Source organism: Rhopilema esculentum, unplaced genomic scaffold, assembly GCF_057945365.1.
Source record: "Rhopilema esculentum isolate cy_ngs unplaced genomic scaffold, ASM5794536v1 HiC_scaffold_36, whole genome shotgun sequence".
Taxonomy (NCBI): Eukaryota; Metazoa; Cnidaria; class Scyphozoa; order Rhizostomeae; family Rhizostomatidae; genus Rhopilema; species Rhopilema esculentum.
In genome coordinates this window covers 2570545-2590435 of record NW_028300847.1, presented here as the reverse complement: position 1 = coordinate 2590435, position 19891 = coordinate 2570545, and the positions used below count along the sequence as shown (strand labels likewise).

Genomic DNA, 19891 nt, shown 5'->3' with positions numbered 1-19891 from the left:
CTAACAAACAGACATTTAAACAAACATAAATATTTGTATTTACACAAATGGTGAGTAATTAAAACATATTTGATAGCCAAATCATTCTTGGGTCGAGGCAATGTTCGGGAAATGAATGCTACTTATTATTTGTTTAACCTGAATCAAATGTTACTTAATAAAAAATATTTTGCCTAAGGGAATCTCTTAACATTTAGTATAAATAGCTGAGAAAAGTGTCAATGATCAAATAAAACCTTTTGTATTCCAGAATTCTCACGATTTTTTACGTCTGTTTATGTCAGTTTTTGTTGTATACAACACGAGGGCCTAAGTTACATCACAATGATGGTATCTCAACTAAGCAAGGAAGCTGACATATGGAAACAAAAAGCTTCAAAACCTTTCATAAATGCTAGGAAATAAATTTTTAACAAAGCTGTTACAATTCAGAAAAAAAATAAAGACATATTGCAAAAAGCTGACCGAAATAAAAATCTGACAATATATACAGAAAATTCCTAAAACACAATAAGAAGCATTACATTTTACGTTAACAGAATTTGCCATGAAAAACCGCTCACTAGAAATGCAGAACTATGCAAGATGTGTAACTTCCATACTCAAATAAACATAATCAAAAGCTCTTGCTCCACTATCCGGCGCTTCCCTGCTTATAAGATAAGTGATTTTACGACACTGTTTTTAAGAGTCTTCGCCTTTTTTCTGAAATATTGAAAATTTACAAGGGCTGGAATCTGAAACAATATGAAAATGATTTTATCAAAAACTTTGAGAATGAAATGAATTACAGAAAGAGGTAGGCAATTTTGATAGAGCTGGCAAGTAGAAACACCAACAATGCATTACTAAGGGTCCCAAAGTCACAACCTTTTCGGAACATACTGAAGTCATTGTCTCAAGCGAAATCTTCAGAGCATAAAACGTCAGAGCATAGATGAAAGTGGCTAAATAACCAGTTATGGATCAAAATAGGACAATCAGGAACGCAAGTAATGGTGGTTGATGATTGAAAAATGAATTTTTAATAGACAAGCGGCACTATTAGACGAAAGTTACAGCCCTGTACGGTATGTACAATCTTTTTTATATAAGTGCGTGCTGTTTATAGCTCTTATAAATCATAAGAAAAGCATGAGAAAATAATCACCTGGAGTTACTTGCATACATGAGAAACATTGTATATCTTACTGAGTAGCAGCTATTCAAATTAACTGCAAACTGCATGTAATATGGGTGCGCTTTTAATTCCTTTATTAATATTTAACTAAGAACTATATAGAGGCTGACGTTAGATTGGAACAAAGCGCGATGGTTCCGCTAAAGCAATACGAATGGTGCCGCTTTAGCAATAATCAAAGTGAATAGCTACTTAAATCACCAGTAAAGGGATTAATTTATCGATAGCAACTACTGGATAGGGTCTTTACCAGTAAACACTTTACCGATGCATAAATTTTCATGGATGCATAAATTTCCATTCATTTAACAATGTTAATAGGCTTTCTCATTTCCGCATTCTAACAGAAGTAGTTTTCTTAAAATAATTTAGCGATAACAAGGGTGCTTGCTAATACAGTATTCACGATGCAAGATCCACTACGATAGAAAGTGTTTAGGTTCCTTAGGAAGCGCCAAGGAACATGTTTGCTTAGGCCTAAACGTCTAAGGCATTTGACATACATAAGTACAGCGAATCCTAAAATAACTTAGGCCAAATTGATCAGAGCACGCGCACAAGAAAGGAATTGTAAACTGTTCACGTGAAACCACTGCACTCTGCTCTAGGATTTCACCGATTTGCAAGGCGGAAACTGTTCACGTGTTTTTCTCTGTGCGCAATTTGTTTGGTCAACCCTCGTGGTCGAGTGGCTGTAAGCCCCTTTTTACTTTCAAATTTATGCCGATTTTTGAAAATATTGATTTTCCTTCATCCGCCTTGCAATTTTCCGTACTGAGCCTTTATGAGTGATCGTCTTTTTCCAGTATTTCCGCTTGAGTGATTTTGCCCCACCAGCTCAATGGCCAATTATACCCAGTCAGACATCTAGCACCTTATCAAAAACCATTCCGAGGCTGGACATCTTCTTACGTTGTTCCTAGTTTTTCGGCAAATCTAGCCTAGTCGCATAAAGTGTGATCTTACAAAATTACTGTGTAGGCTATATTATTTAGACTGCTTTGAATTCAGAAGGAGGTATAAACTTAAAGATTTGAATGACCAGACACTATAATGAAAGTAAGATATCCATAGCTATTTTTATCACTAATCTTGTTTGGTAAAAATCTTAAAGCTTTTAATCTTAAATGATCAGTAGAAAAAACTGGTGGTATTTTCAACAAAGTCTTTGATAGATTACAGTGATCTATGGTGTTATTGTTAAGATTTACAAAAAGCAAATCTGCAGCAGCAGGTTTATCAAATAAAACAGATCCTGTTCGAGCAATAAAAACAAAAATAAATTTCCTAACCATGCAATGACTATATGGCTTTAAGTGTACACTTAATAGTGTACAATATCATTTAACCATGATATCGTACTTTTTTGCCATGATATGTATTCTTTAGTCATTATATTGCATCCTTTAGCCATTGTTTCACTTTTTTTAGCCATTATAATACATTCTTTAGCTATTATATTATACTCTTTAGTCTCTTCGTGTTATAACGTTGTTCAAAGAGTAATTATTATTAGATACGCAATATCAAAGGAATAAAATATTTTCATTATGTCAGAAATAATCAAATTTTTGTCAGTGATGCGCTTATGAGTTGCTGTTGTTGTAAGATTAATATTTTGCTACAAACAATATCGCAAAAGGTTTCTTAGCAACGTATGGTGATATATTACGCATAAATACGATCTTAATACTAATTGTCGGCTGTCCTAATATATCACAGCACGTTAGTTTTTACGCCAATTAGGCATTATGGCGGTGAATTTGATTTTGAATTTGGTTAGTCATTCAGCTTTGATTTTGAAGAAACCGAAGCTAAAAAAAACATGTTGATTTGCTGTTGATCCTGCAAATCATGCTGAGTTTCAACGTGTCTGAGAAACGTTCAAATGCTGCGATGAATAATGGCTTACTGCAGGTAACGGCGTCAAAAAGGGATGGTACGTAGAGATAGATTTACAATACGATAATATAAGAAGCACCTCTATTACATTAAGCATAATAGCTGAAGAAATATCATACGCTCTTTATCAAGAGCTCTGATTGATTGATGAATTGATAATAGTCGCTATATTCAGAACCGCCGTAACAGGTGAATGCGGCTGGTAAAGATCTGTATCTTTCACAAAAAAAAACTCGCTATAAGATACCAGTAGTAGAGAAATAGATAACATTATAAAAGTACCAATGCAGTTATCATCATGCTTTTATTCTCATTCAAACTCAAGACTGATTAAAAATCACAGCTCATTGTTACATGATGCTTACGACAAAATTGACACACCCAGATTTATAAACAAGCACAGTGTACAAGCAATTGTTCACAACGGTTAACACAGAGACGTTGATACAATGACAACCAATTTACAATCAGTTGCTACACTCCACCTAAGTACAGTATCCGAAAGGAACTAAAATGTCACGAGCATCTGAAAACAATAAAAATATAAATGAGTCTATCTTATGGCAGCTGAGAAAGCCGGCCCAAGCAAGTTATTGTTGGAAAATTTCCTAGCATGAAGAATTAGATAATGGTGAAATAATTTCGAAAGGCAATTGAAAGAGATTAAAGTGGCTAAAGCCATCTGTCCATCAATGTAAGCCAATCAGTAGGCGTGTGCGTTGTAACACTCTCACTGTTTGGCCAGTTGATGATTGTAACACTTGAGAAACAACGAGTATCGACATTTTCAAAAGCGTTAATAATCTGGAGTACTCAACATCGACTTTTTTTCTTGAAAAAATGAGTGCAAGCCTTATAACCGATTTCTCAGCAGACATTCTTGATACAATGCAATTCACTCTATTGACAAGCTTCATTTGCACGATTGATAACACTTAAAAACATTCCCTCCACTTCCTTTAAACAATGTTGCTTGAAAGTTGTTCCCGGGGACTCAAGCTTTTATGTGCTTAAAATTATCTTCATAAAACACTGTGTTGGCACACTTCTAATATGATATTCCTAACTTTCAAAATAAAATGTTTCCAGTTACAGAGTGTTTCAAGAACTTTTGACTTGGAAAGTGCGTTAAAATTGCGTAAAGAGAAAAATTCGAAATGAGTTCATTAGAAATGCTTATGTATGCATATTTTTGTCAAGATTGAATCATGAGGACATATCTGAAGAAAATATCTAGACATCTAATCTGGAAACAACGAATCTAGCTGATGAACTTTGTCGTGAGCCCAATCAAAATAAAAAGAGTTGGAAAGCTTGAAGGAATATTCTCATTGAAGAAGATGACGAGAGAAGATAGCAGCTGCCGAGAAAAGGAACATAATTGCATTTTTAACTGTATTTTTGATACTGCTTGATTTATCAGAGCAGTTGGAAGAAATGGGAATTTCACTGCTATATCGCAGAGATTCAATATTCGTTGTCTGTTCAAGCATGGAAAATCTCTGGTTCTTTGATTAAAGTCCGACATCCAGTAACAGAATCAAGATTTTATTCCTGCTATGGATAATGTAATAGGGTTATTTTGCCAAATGAATGCATCCACCCTATCGTTACCGTTGATATAAACTAGTCCTTCAATGAGAATTGAGACAAAGAGACAAATAAATAATGTTTCAAACGTCCATCTTCCGATCATGTGATCTTTCCGCGAAAGGTTATAAACTTCACAATGTTTCTCTAACAGGCACAGTCTTTCACAAGCACTGTCCGTTCAAACTATACTATAATAATGCACAATCAATAAATCATCTCGCGCGATTCCATAAATCAAAATACGTATTCTATAAATCCATACTTCATGTCGACAAGATCTTTCACAAGCATCTTGCCACATTTATAAAGCGTCGAGAACCTAAATATACAAAATATCAAACTTAACCTAATCGCTCTTAACCGAATTCCATTTCCAACTTCAACTCCAACTCCAACTCAAAAACTAACTCTATATGTAACACGCCCAAAATATAACTAAACAAGAACTTATTGTAATGCTACATAGCTACGTAAATTTACATAATAATAATGAATACAAAATATATTAGTCCCAAGATTAATTACATAAACTGAACAATGATACTAAAAATCCCAAAAGAAATAGTTAATGAATCTAAAGGTGCAATTAGAAAACAAAAGGAATTATAAACAATCGAATGTGCGAACGGTGATAAAATTACTAAGGTTACAGGACGCAAAACAAACAAAATCCAAACTAGCACTATTACAATAATACTGTCCAGAGAATTAAGCAGCCTCATTTTGAATACTTGTCAAGGTTCTTGTCTTGCTCATACAAAAGTTTGATACTGGCTTTGATTTTAAACAAAAACTTGCAAATTTTCATCTTTCGTAGTGCACAATTTGAGTACATACAGAATTCTAATGCATTTTGACGGGTAAACTAATTTGGGGATGTGAAACTACACCCTAATGACTTTTGTATTTGAATAGCATATAATTTTTTAATAATCACATCGTCAAAAAATCTGTGATTGAATCTCTAACAATATAGAAATTTCTTGCCGGACAATCGTTAGTTTTCTTATCACTTTTTTAAGATAAAAAATCTTTAATCGAAATGTCCCAAACTAGGCTGTTGATTGAAATGGTGTGTTGTGCATGTAGTTTTTTTCACATCTTCTATATCGATTAGTTGTAATTTGAGCAAACCATTATAAAGAATACAAGAAACCTAAAGCAATTTTTATTCATCCATTTTCAACAACTAAAGTATTTCTGCGAAAAAGCAAATTCAATTGAATCAAACGTGCAACCCCGATGCCCTTGTGTATCTTATCCTTGTGTATCTTAAAAAACCTTTTCCTCTTTTTTCGGCTTCTGATGCTTAGCCGTTTCGATAAAGTCACGCTGGTATAATAAATGATGTCATTGAAAAGCGTACTTGATTTTTCTTTAATCTTCTTTGAGTGAAGGAAATTCATTTTAACATAACCGTCGGTATAAAGAAGATTGTTGAAGTCAAAACATCCTTGCAAACAATAAGTTTATTCCGCGAGAGAGATCATGCGCTCTAAGCTCATGGCTGGTTGCAAAGCTTATAATTCAGTAGATCTTGTTCAACTAATAAAACTTCTGCAAATAATTTGGCAGCATTGCTTTACAAATCGTGTGCTGCCTTTGCAGGCCTTTTGAAAAGTATAAAAGAGGGTAATGATTAAAGTACATATTAAAAAAGCCCATTTCATGCTTGGTCCGTATCTTATCAAAACGTTGCAGTTTCATGTAGAAGAGATTGACGTAAAGTCAGTCAACCTACTCGATGAATAATTGATCAACTGAATGTTGAGCGTGCAAGTTTGCTTTCTAGTTTCACATTCTATTTACAGATAAGCCAGCTGCGTGAATTGTTCAGATGTATAAACAAGGGATACATGGATATGCATACGAAGAAAACTGAAAATGAAGTCTGCAATCTAAGGATGATCAATTATTTGATGGTGAGTAATACAATTATGGATCGTATAACTTATACTACCATTTGCGTAAATAATTTGTTAGAAAAGCAAGGTATGTTATGCAGAGAGCCAAGAAAAACGATATTCGCACAGTAGAAACCAATAATGAAGGCAATTGAAAGCGAAAGGAGCTCAAATTCCACACCCAAACACCATTTTGCTTCCATTGTTTGTCAGAAGCAGACTTCAGAGACGAGAATGATATTATTCCGAGGAAAATTTCGGACTCTTGCTATTTGGATTCTTCTGCACACTCTTTTTACGCAAAGATGAACTTCTGAGCTTTGCAATCAACGTTACTTTCATTGGTTTGATCACGTTGCAATCAAAAGTAGTTTAAATTTCCTGATAATTGTGAATTACAGAAGAACTATTCACCTCTTCTGGAAAGAAATTTTGCGCGCACTGGTTTAACCTTCAAAGTCACCAAGTACTACATACATTTTAAAAGCTACAGCATGTCTATCGATGAATCTGCTTTTTCTAACTAAGAATTTTAGCTTCTCTAAATTTTATGACATACATCCTTAGACCTATGTCCAAATCACATATTGTACGATAAAGTATGCTTATAGACGTAAAGATTCAAGGCTTTGGTGAATTTTTGGCTTCCTTTAATTAGACCTTAATGGTAGCTCGTCATATCATGGATCAATATAGCTCTTGAATAAAACCTTTCGTCATTAAAATTCATAAATTGCATTCTTTTAAGGTCATGATAAATTTGCAATGTCTCTACTATCAAATCGCTGCTTCGAGATTTCATGTCGTGACATGTGAATCTCGCCGATAAATTTTCTAAGGACGAATAGTGTTTTGCAATTGACGACAAGTTGCTTTTGATAAACCTCTGATTAAGATCTGGTCTGGTTATCGGCAGCGAAATTGAACACTGACATTCACAGAAGACAAGAACATTGACATGCTTAGAAAAAAAGATGATAAAGTTCTAGCTTTTTCGAATGGATGTCTTTGAAATCAAGTTGATAAGTTCTAGTCTGCCATCTTGATAAACTGAATTCTGCTTGCAAAGTGACAAATAGAATCTTTTTTTTTAATTGTTTGATACTCAAATGTTGAGCATACCAAAGTCAATTCTTGTCTAGGAAACAGCTGATTTCATTTCCACTAGCCAGCCATTAATCTTAGTTCCAAACAATATATTTTAGCTACAGTTCTATTCATTATACAAACATTCCGAAATTCTTAGCAGAAAACGGAGTTTCTATAGGCTGTATCGACTCAGGTACAACATAAAAAAACAGCAAGAGCAGCTCATCTTCAATGGTAAAGGCTTGGAGAGCAATTTTCCCTTTCTTCGTGAGAATTTGTTGCTATAACGACAGGTGTCAACAAAAAATATGTGAATTTCACAAGTACGCATTGTTAGTACCTTTTATTCAGTTTGAATAGCATTGAAAATACCAATTATCCTGGCTGAATTTCTATTCATTTTAGTTACCTTCAATTTCCATGCTATTCACACAAAATAGTAGGCAAATTTACAACAATAATCGGGTTTGCGTTGAATAAGAAACCGACATGAATGCTGTGAAGCACCGTCTGGTTGCGTTTCCACGGTCTGGTTCCATTCCGAACAGCCTCTCAGTATCATTTGAAACATAAAACTAGTGCAAAGGCGTAGAGCAATTAACAATAGAACAGGCAAAAAGATTCCGCTCTAGAGGGATTCTTTTCTGTTGAACATTCATCTGGACAGAAGAGGGAACTGTACTGTCTTATTTGCAATACTAATAATTGACAGCTTTAAACTGTGGCAAGGCATAATTCGTATTTCGTTCTTTATCTTTTGTTTGGAAAAAATAGTAATTGTCACGCTTCCTAACCTTATCAGCTGCGAACCGCTTCAAACTTTTTCACGAGTACAGTTCCAAATTGGACGGAACTGGTTTTATGCCTTCGCCAACCTGTCGTTCGAATGTTTCAAGATATTTTAAGTCTTGTAGTGATGGATAAGAAGACTATATTTCAGGGCATCTTCAATATCAATAACTTCCTTGGGAAGTATCGCATCATAAAATGGGCAATTTATACATTGACGTGGAGAAAAAAACAGTACACGTGTTGTGTTAATAAATACCTAAATCAGCAGTAAGTACTAACAGTTTCTTAATGTGGCATCCAAATTTTGGTTCGTTAGTTTCTTAGTTGGTTCTTATTTTCGTGACTTAAAAGTAATTAATTGTTTCAAAGTTGAGCTTTTATGGAAAAATTTAAACGCAGATCGTCACAAAAAACCATATAGATCAGAATCCAAATGATGTTATCTTGTCTAAAGAAAATTAAACAAAATAAAAATTAATAAAAACTCTGGGCAACAATGCTAGTAAAATTTTATAGTAAAATCATCCTTACACTAACAACATCATGTATATTCCTCGGAGCCGTCTTTAAATATAACTTGGTACTTGTTATTGACTCTTTTCAAAAGCGGAAATTTAAAGTTTTTCTCCTTTTGCTTAAATTTTTGTCCATTATAGTACTAGTTTCTTATAATCCAACTTCTTCAACATGAAAAACGTCTGTCTAAAGATTATTTTTAACTTTTAAAACAATTTTTGACTTTATGGGTCAGCAACTAATGTTACATTTTAATCAAGTTGCTAAGCATCTCTCTTAGAGATAATCACTGCCTGTTCCATACGTAGAATCTTTGCATTTAGGGTCTCTCGTACAGGAAAATTACATCCCGCCCAGTAGACTGCCAAGTAAAGTCAATATATCGCTTAATTCATTGCTTTCTTTCCATAAGAGAATATCTCGATGGGCTGGATAACCATTTCATTAACCAATGCCTCTCGAGATTCATCAATTTTTTATCATCTATCAATATTTATACACCAATTCTTTTCAGCAAAGAGATTAACCATAAAATTATCATCAACAATTGGCATTTGATGATCAAAAATGAAATAAAATAATGCACTGCTCAAACAAGGAATTGTGTTTGGGCCCTGTTTAAAAAGAACTCTCTAAATTTGCTTTTTAAGAATGATGTTTTCTGGCATATTATCCCAGTTTTTGATGACATAGAAACAGAAGCTTGGCTTTAAATATTTTAGCCTGACTTTTGTCATTGGAAGATGTTCGCATTGTTTTGTTCTTAAATACAAGATATGGGTTTTTTCAGTAAATGCTCGGTATGAAAGGTCTAGGCAGAATTCTATAAGCAAGACTTCATCGTCAGAACAGAACAAAGAATTTTTCAGTCAACCATGTACATGTCTCTTCATCCTTAAGCTTGCATATCTAAAATGGCTTTGGAAATAGAGCTTAACAAAGTTTGAGAGCTATCTATTTGAAATATGCTTTTCGGCTTGCTTTTAATAATTGCATAAATCCCTTTCCAACCAAGGTTTTTGTTTATTTCAGTTTATAGATATTTGTCTTGTTGACCCTTTGAGTAGCTTATTAGTGAGAAAAAGATCTGGCAATTCATTATAAATCCTATTAAATTTTTGCCAGTTGCCTAGGACTATTTACTCCTGTGCAATGGAGACTCAATTTTATAGACAACATTCGGACCATTGTATCTGTGTGTTGTATAAAGGTAACCATTGTATCGAGATTGCGTTGTATCGAGAAATGTCCTTTGACCATTATTATTAAGAGATATCCGCTGTTGAGAGGTGTCCGTTATTGAAATGTGTCCGTTGTTAAGAGGAATCCATTTGAGGTTCTACTGTATTAAAACTTAACTTGTGCATAATTTTCGAAATATTCCAGGGAACCTACAAAATCTGTTATGAATTCTCCATTTCCATTGACGTAACATCATCAGCATCCATATATGGGATAATACTTTCCATACAGTTTTAAAAACGTTGCAAGTCTGAAAAGAAAGGGTCCCAATACATAAGCCTTGTGGAATACCAACTTCGATGCTGATTTTGCTAGAGCTACATCCATTAAAGAATTTTATGCTCTTTATTCGGATTATGTGTTAAATTTTCCAATAGTTGAAATTTTCTTCCTGGTATTTTATGTGAAAAAAGTGATTTTGCAATTGAAAATATTAATTCTTGACAATGCAAACTATTTGATGCAACATTTTTTGCTAGATCATCTTTCCTTTGCTCCATGTAACGTCGGGAAATAGTGGAGGGATTGCTACTAGTAAGTATTTTTTTCAAAATCAGCACTCACTTTTACATTGAATCATTAAGTTAAACTTTGTGTTATTTGTACATTATTTGCGCCAAACTGGTATTGAACATGAATTTTGCACCAAACTGGTATTGAACATGAAACTAAATTACTCAAGCACGAAGGCCTTAAATTTACTGCACTGGAAATCTCTAGATATCGGACGAAAGTTCCATCGATGTGCCACCATTAACAAGTCGAAAAAAAACGATATAAGTTACACTTTCAGCAATAAAACAGGACACGATTTGCATAACATCCAGACAAGGAACAAAGAGCAATACCATCTATCTAAAGTAAGAACAAATTGGGGGAAGCAAATGTCATCCTATCTGTTTGTTGATGACTGGAATAAACTGGACACAAACATCAAGTTGGCAGGAAATTTTAATATTTTTAAACAAAGGTTTTGGACAATGTGAACTGATTTTATCCACTCCTAATATGATAAACTTTTTAATTGTAATGTTTTTTAGTAAATCGATACAATTAGTTAAATAGAGGACCATCGTGAAAAGCACCCTCGAGTGACTGAGGCCTTCCTCTGTAAATATTTGGTATTATTATTGTTACTATTATCATTATCATTATTTGAACGGAGTTGGAAAATCCGTGAAAATAATGTCCATCCAGAAGAATTTTCAAAATATCATGAACATGTCCATCCTTGTTATAATGTTTAGGCCGTCCATTTAATATAGATAACTGAACATATATAATCCAATAATTTTTTCTTGCAGGAATCAAACAGGTATATGTTATGTTTGGCAGTGATTTTGTTTACGAATCACTGAGCGGTAACCCAAAACTTGGGTTTACATCAACGTCTAATGATAAACAAGTGTTTGATGTATACAGCGACAAAACAATGAGAAAGCCAGGTACAACAGAATGTTTGGCGGAAAGATCGACTGGAGGTCACTTATTCTTTGACGGTAAAGAATTGTTAGTTACCTTTGATAGTAAACCAATTAAGCATATATGGTCTGAAGTATATAATAAAATGGTTATACGTTTAATGCAAATTTCATAATCAGGCAATCTAGTGATGTAAAAAATGTGGATTCAAGGTCTTTTTTAAAACACTAACTAGGGGAGGAGGGCCTACTGCCCTTAAAGCCACAGTGACTTTTCACTGTTTAGAGCAATATGCTATTGTCCAAATCTTCAAGAAACGAAATCTTGTCCCTGCAGCTATTTTTGCCTTCAAAAAAGCTATGCTGGATTATAACATAAAGCAATTGGGTGGTGCTGCTCAAATTTACAAGATTCAGTTCAGGGTTAAGGGGAGAAAATCTCAGGGTAGGCATTTCTGCGATAAAATGCTGCTCAGAATTGTGTGACCACACTGATTGGAGGGGTAAAATAATGCAGCCACCAATAAAGGGTAAAATTACTGTTTACCAATCTATCAAGAAGTGCTCAATAGGCAGAACTGTACACGCTTTGGTGTGTATTAGTCGTTAGAACAGATGTTATCCCTATTTAACTCAAGTTACCCCCATTCACTAACTACATGAAATTGTAATACCCGATATCTCCAGAGGCTTAACCTGTGTAAAATAAAAAACACCTACAGAGAGAGTAGTTTAAGAGTTCTCTGATGATCCAACTAAGCGCAAAACTCAAAGTGGCAACTTATAATTGTCCTGATCTGCACAATCAACAAACACTCGTCCTTTAAAAGAGCGCAATTTTTTAAATATACTTGAGACCATCAACTACTTTCTCTTAGTTGATTCATTCAACCTACAAGCATGAGTTTTTGTTCAACAAATTCAATTTGATCATTTTTGTTTCACTTATTCTAATAGTCCTAGCAAAAGTAAGATCAATATCTAATGAAATATAGAGTTTTCCTCCCCGTCGAGAATTAATTGAAATCTCAAGTTGAAAAAATACAACAGGGACACCAACTTAAAAATACCTTACCTCTTCACTTTTATTTGACGCCAATTTGATCCTAAAGTTTCTTGTTTAGGTGAATAACAAAAATAGTTCATCGGAAATGTTTACCTGATTTTTCCCTTTGAACTTACTCCGTTCTAAAAATGCAATTTATACAATTATAGATTGTTTAGCATCTTCGCTGGCTTTGACCTACGATCCTGAAATCAAGACATATAGGACTGAGAGCCAATGTTGGACTAAAGTTGACGCAGCCATCAAAATGGGGGAATGTACAACATCAGACTTTATTCAACGTATGAAATGACTCATTATACCATAGCATTGTACTAACTTACATATGTACAATTGAAAGGATTAATCCAAAGAGAGAAAAGTTGGATCTTATAGGATGTTAGCCTGTATAAGTTTATATAAATTTTACCTGAGCTAGAGGACCGGAGTTTTTTCTCTCCCTATTTTGTCCCTCCAGTGTCCAGAATACGTTGCGGTCAAACGGTCAATGAAGAAGGCCAAAGAAACAAACAAAACACGATTGTCACACCTAAAACATGCCCGAATATCATCGTTTTTTAGAAAGGTTTTCAAAGCTTTAAAAAATCATCTTGAGAAAGGCTGATTATTTTTTGGACTAAGCGTAAGGCATACAAATTAGACAGTGAAGAGTAAGATTGATAATGTTGAGGCAAATTCTTTGGCAGGAAAACAATATTTCCAAAAAATGTTTTGGCTTTACAGAATTTAGAAATGGCTTTTTCAAAAATGAAACGTCAGTATACACTTTCAAACAATTTTTTTGATAAGTCGATGTACCTACTAAGCTAAAATGAATTAATAGATGTAACAAAGCTCATCTGGTCTAAGATATTCTTAATTATCTAATTACAGACCTTAAACGGATTTTTAAGATTTCACCACTTGCAGCTTGGTTCTTTTGTTCCCTTTCTATATTTTCTCTTTTAAATATGTTCTTAAGGTTTGAAGGAGCACAATATGTTTTGAATTACTTTTGAATTATAGATAAGGCATCAACGCAATGATATCGAATGATACTTTTGAATTATGGATTCATTTGTGTTCAGAAGCTTCATCAAATGCACAACATTGACTTCAAAGTACTTTTTTTTAGACGATATAGATGAAATGACAACAACAACAACAACAACAACAACAACAACAACAACAACAACAACAACAATACATGGTCACAGCACCATCCATATGACGACGCCAATGATATCGTCGTCTTCTTTCCCAGCAGTGCCAGCTACAGGTTATTTTTAATAAAGCATTTCTTCCCAATTTTTTCCAATGATTTTCCTCGTCGTTACAATTTAAAGATTAAACGTCTTGCACCTAAAATAGTAAAATTGCTATGAATGCTTTCGAACATTGACAGGTAATAATGACAAGAGAAGCATGGGAAATGATCATTATTGCTTATCATTGTTCCCTAGAAAAAGTCTTTACAACTTTTTGCTAATAACCTATGCAATAAGATAAATGTCCAGTTATTTCTCTTCTAGAAAGATCTTCATCATAAGTATACTGCAGTTTGTTCAGAATCTGCAGAAGGGTCATTTACATATATCATTGTTTTATGATATCCTGCTGTAGGCATTAAGTTTTAACTATATAGCATTATGCCTTGGCCTATAGAGGCTTAGCACGCTGTTGAAAATGACTCAAAGGGAAGCGTTAACACAGACGTTTCTCAGAGCAATAGCAACGAGTAGACAAGACTATGTTTTGGCATTTAGAGGGGATGCAGTACTCTAGCTCTAAAACCCTGGGTGTTGGTGGATCCAAAGAGTTACGACTTGGCTTTTATCTCAGCAAAATTGGAATTATTTAGCACTTTTTGGAAAACTAGATGATTGGTATAAATTTAGAAATCAGTTTGACACCGCATACTCCCAAAAAAATTTTCCACTTTCACGCTGCTCTTATTTCACTTACAGGGGTTCAAACAACAACAAAAGCTTTTTCCAGCTCTTTGAGCACTGCTCAGTCTTACAAAACAGATGTAAAAGATGGATTTACGATAACACCTTCGTCTACGCTTACAGAAACAAAAGCATCTACCAGCATTGGTAATTTTAAGATGCTTATTTTTCTTACAACTTCATTAACCGCGTGGTACAACTGGGACACGTGTCTATCAAATTTTCTCTCTTTCGGGTAGTACTATACCATAACTTTTTTTGAACGGCCTTAATTTTTTTGAAGGGCCTTCCTAAGGCCTTGGTTACATGGCCTGGATTCGCATTTATTTTGGACAAGGGTTTCAATCACACGACGCTGAGGCAATCCGTTGCCTCTCTCCTAAGCAAGATGCATGGCAATCCGGTGTCGTGTGGCATGGAGGCAAACGGAGTGAATGACAATACAAAGCCATGTAAAGACTTTTGAAAGCTGAGTGCTATCGCTTCGGATTGGGCGGTCAGTTCGATTTGATAACCAATCTGGGGTCGTGTAACTCAGGCCTAGATTTTCAGATTTCTGCTTTGACTGTATAGGTACTAATAAAACAGCCAAATTTTCGCACTTTCGCAAAAATATTGCTGAAAACATAAATTATCAATAGAAGAGTTATTTTAAAGAATAAAACAGTCGTAGTCAACTCGCAACTCACTAGAACCAAGTATATTGCTTCTAAACTGTAGTGCCTCTCCCATACTTAAAAGCTTCCCTGTATTTTCTTCCACTTGGCTAATGTTTTATTGGTATTTGAAGACTTTGCGCTGTTTTTAGGCTGTAAGCACCTCAGTATCGGTAATTGAATTAAATTAGGAGGAAAGAGTATATCGGTTTGGTGACTATGAGAAGAAAATTTGCCGCCACAAAAATTTCGCATGATATCGTCTTCATATGTGAAGCCACAAATTCGTACTTCAGAGATTCGGAAGAGAAGTGGTTCTGTTGAATTCATAATTATATTGTAAATATGAATTGCTTCAGAATAAAAATCTAAAGCTCACATATATTTTGAAATATTGAACTTGGTGAACTAAAACTTCTTAAAATCTCAAGCAAAGTCGATTTTTAACGCATGCATCAAAAGAACTCCACCCCGATCAGAAATATGAAATCAAACTAATAAACTGTGAACAATGGCAGTCATTTTAACTGTCTTCAACATAACAAAATTATCTAAACGGTTGATATTAATTCATTGTTTTAACTTCACATTAAGACCCTTTAAACTCAGAAGCATTCAAAAATACAAGCAATTCAAGGCGAATGAGAGAGGATCATTGTGACGTGGATGTCTAACCAAGTCGACTCTTCCTTGTGTGGGACTATGCATCCTTACGTAACTGAATGAATAACAGAAACCTTGCAATGATTACAAAATCAGGATACTGCTATTACTGTACACTGTATTTTAAGTTTATAAAGAATAATATAGTGATATTTATTTTTTTGCAGTGAACATGACCGAGAATCTTGAAGTTAACGATTTTTACTTAGCCAACCCTGGACAGCAATGTTTAGAATTCTGCCAAAGAATAGGTTCGTATAGATAATGTCTCATGATAGAGTTATTTTCGACATTGCCTTCAATGCTTTTTGTGTATCATTGTGTGTTCTAGTTTTTACTTTCATTCTGAGTGGTAGTGGTGTTTGTGTACCGTCAGCATTTGTCAATTGAGGCGAATTCATTGGGTTTCTTTGATCTTTCTAGATATATTTTCCTTTGTCTTATTTTCCAATCAATACTTTTATTTTATGCGTCTGCTTCAAATGATTGAATAGGACCAAAACATCGTCCCCTTACAATAGCTTCGCATGACATATCTACCAATGACACATCTACAAAGACTTTTCTATGTCACACCAGACAACAGAATTGATCTAATTTGTGAGGTTGATATAATTTTTTAAAGGAACATTGATAAAATCACTGGACAAGTAATACAACATTAATGACCCATCAGCAGCTTTCTTTGTAAGAGATTTATCGATGATTACTAATGGATTCTTTCCTTTATGGAAAACGCGGCTTAAAAATAAAAGCAGGTTGCATTAGCAATCACTTCTAAGAGCGTTGGAGCCAGGTGCAGTATTTGAAGAAAATAAAACTCAAACTCTTTAAAACTCAAAGCAATCTCAATCCTAGTTTCATGAAACAAATTTTCGTTCTGAAAGATGTACCTTACCACCTTCGAAGCTGCAAAAGTATTTTTGCACCGAAACCAAAAGCAACAGGGTATGGTATTGCAAGTGCATGTTTTCTTGGATCTAGGATATGGCATGCTATGCCATCCTCTATAAAAGAGTCCCAGACATTTAACACCTTCAAAAGAAAAATTCAAAGCTACGATTTTGATTGCAATTGTAAATTGTGCAGATTGTATATAGGTAATTTAGGGTTTTCTTAGTTATGTTCTTTAATAGGATTCTCTCGTTTGTAATTTAGATTTAATTTATTATAGTATCTTGCATTGAAGTTTCGATTGGCTTAAATTAGCACGTGTGCTAGCAATAAGAGCCAACTTTAAATAAAGAAATTATTATTAATAATTATTATAACGAATTTCTTGAAGAATCTAAATAATCCCTAAAAATGCAACGCAAAACTTTGCTAGTGATTTTAAGCTTTTTATGACACAACTTTCTAACCGGGTTGAACCCAGCTTGAAACCACTTTCGTTTACACTACATTGACCACAAAGGAATGTGCAAACGCAAAGTTGGGTTGAGCCCTGGTTAGTTTCGCCACGCATGCGTGATCACTGGCATCTTTTAAAATGGCGGACGGCATAAATGAGAATTTGATGTGGGGAGTGTATTCACTGTGGTGTGGTCCAATCTTTTTCACCTTTCCCCTTCAGTCTCCCTGCAATCTCTTCGAATATAGGCAGTTATCTTGTACATCTAGATGTTGCTTGATCCCTTCGTACGCCAACATTTCGATTAATGCCATGACTTCGTTGGCAGCGAACTCGCGCATTTTCAAAAATTTGTTGCTTTGAATTGAAAGATCTCTCCCCTGAGCGTTCCAAAATAACTTTTGCGCGTGTAGGCGCCTTTTGATGCATAGCTTGAAAAGCGCGTGCACGCATCAATTCGTTAACCTTGGTTCAACCCAAGTTTGCGTTTACACTGAATTCCGAAGATCTTAACATGGGGTCAATCTAGGTTCAACACAACCCAGGGTAGGGTTGGCTTAAACCCAGGTTAGCTGCATTTACACTACAAAATTTCTAACCCAGGTTTATGTTAACTCAGGCTCAACCCGGTTTGACAGTTATAGTGTAAACAGGGCTTTGGAAAAATATATAGTGTGTAAATGTAAGTAAATCAATGGTGATATAGGAGGAATATTGAAAGGTCTTGCGCAACAGGCATGATTTTCAACTTTGTTTTCAAAACATGCCTAATATTATACAGCATGAAAATACCAAAGATTGTCTAATTCTACCAACATAAAGACTTTTATAGCAAAGCATGCTGGTTGCGCAAGAGCCTTTAAGAACACCCGAGCCTAATTTATCCAGAAAATAAGAGCATTGAGTCCCAGCAGAAATATCGGATTCATATTAGAAAGAAGGTTAATTTTTCATTCTGTTTGAAGGGAAAATTTGCACAAGTACAATCGTCACAGGAAATTCTGAGTCCGTGTTTACCGCTGAAGGCGTTACATGCTTGGACAGTGAAACAAAAAAACTATGGCAGAAAGCATATGACCCATCATACTACATCAACGGTTCTATTTGCGCTGGATATATAGCAGTAAATGAATCAGGAATCAATTGTCACGTTCAAGGATTCAACAATACAGGAATAAGACGACTGTGTAAATGTTTGATATCAGGTATTGCCCATGCCTTTCCATTATTGATGGTTGTTTTTAAAAAAAAACCTTGCATTTGATGTAAGATAACATTTATGAATGTTGAGGGTTTTTGTGTAAACAAGAACTACTTTAATTCTCTAATCTTCGCTTGCCTATGAGACACCGTTAAAAGTATGTGAAATCATTGAAGTGGTTTGTTAGAAGTCCCTTGCATTTGTTCGTTTGTTGATTGTGTTCTGCTCCCCTGTTTAACAACGTTTTCTTGAAAAAAACAAGTAGGAAGCAGTGTTTTCATATACATAATGCTATTAAAGTTAGATTACATGATTAAGTTGTTTGAAAACCAGCATAACGTAGAGAGATGGCTAGGATCACGCATATCATGTTATTGTGCCCATCAATCTCTATGCATCAAATGTAACCTTTAAGAAAACAGTAAAGTAGCTATTAATGTCTACCACAATCAACTCATTTGAAGGTCTCTCGTCTGATTTTTCTAGGTGATGAAGATAATTTCGGACCTTGGCTTCCCTGGTCATCTTGTTCTGCGTCTTGTAATGGAGGTGTACAAACCAGAACACGCACGTGTATTGTAGATTCGTGTTCAGGCCAAACATCAGACCAAAAAAACTGCAATACACACCCTTGCCCAAGTATGTTTAAACTTTCTTTATTTCAACAACTGTATATTCTACAACCATTTACAACGCGGAGCAGAATATGCACCAAACGTAACCCCAAATAAAATTTTGGGTGTTTTGACTGCTTCGGATATGTATTCATTATTGCAAAAGCATACGAAGAATCCATCTTGAATCAACAAAATTTTTTGGAAATGCTGCAATAATGTGAAATCTGCCGAATTTTCTCGTGAAATCTTTCTTTCAATGCGTTGTACCATTTTCCTATGTCAGTGGTAGGAGTAACTTTTGATCAGGTAGACTTGATTTTAGGAGAAAGAAAACAATTGGGAAGTATTTATTAGGACAACATTTAAGCAAAACTTTCAGAAATATCAAATTGACTAGCTTATCTATACTCTGTTGCTCCTAAACTAGTAGCATCGTATTCCTGAATAATGACAACTGCAAATGATCTTTAACTCTTCATGTTTTTAGTCCATGGAGGATTTTCTGAATGGTCTGTATGGTCAGAGTGCACAAAAACATGCGGAGGAGGACAGAAAACCCGAAGCAGAACATGCACCAACCCTTCCCCCCAATACGGGGGTTTTGATTGCTTCGGAGATAGATCAAAAAGTGACATATGCAATTTGAACTTTTGTCCGGGTAACTTGAGAATATTTCTTACTTCAGTCACTTCCTTGTCTTTATTGTATTCTTCAACAATAAATCACTCAAAAATTAATAAGTTTTGTCAGCTAATAGCTACTTGGAT

The 19891-nt window shown here is 34.7% G+C and overlaps 1 protein-coding gene across 2 annotated transcripts in view; it reads left to right on the top strand.

The window, feature by feature from the left end:
• The first annotated feature begins 2867 nt into the window (after nt 1-2867).
• LOC135688462 (uncharacterized) overlaps nt 2868-19891 on the top strand; it is a 31496-nt gene continuing 14472 nt past the window's right edge. The window contains exons 1-11 of one of the 2 annotated variants that reach the window (XM_065205320.2): nt 2868-3119; nt 6487-6597; nt 10698-10752; nt 11523-11717; nt 12855-12986; nt 13820-13963; nt 14652-14783; nt 16123-16206; nt 18272-18511; nt 18994-19146; nt 19612-19782. In XM_065205320.2, coding sequence (XP_065061392.2) covers nt 3117-3119; nt 6487-6597; nt 10698-10752; nt 11523-11717; nt 12855-12986; nt 13820-13963; nt 14652-14783; nt 16123-16206; nt 18272-18511; nt 18994-19146; nt 19612-19782 — 1420 coding nt within the window. In that variant the 5' untranslated portion in view covers nt 2868-3116. Of the gene's footprint in view, nt 3120-5798; nt 6598-10697; nt 10753-11522; nt 11718-12854; nt 12987-13819; nt 13964-14651; nt 14784-16122; nt 16207-18271; nt 18512-18993; nt 19147-19611; nt 19783-19891 lie in introns of those variants that run through there. The other variant, XM_065205321.2, reaches the window with a different exon arrangement.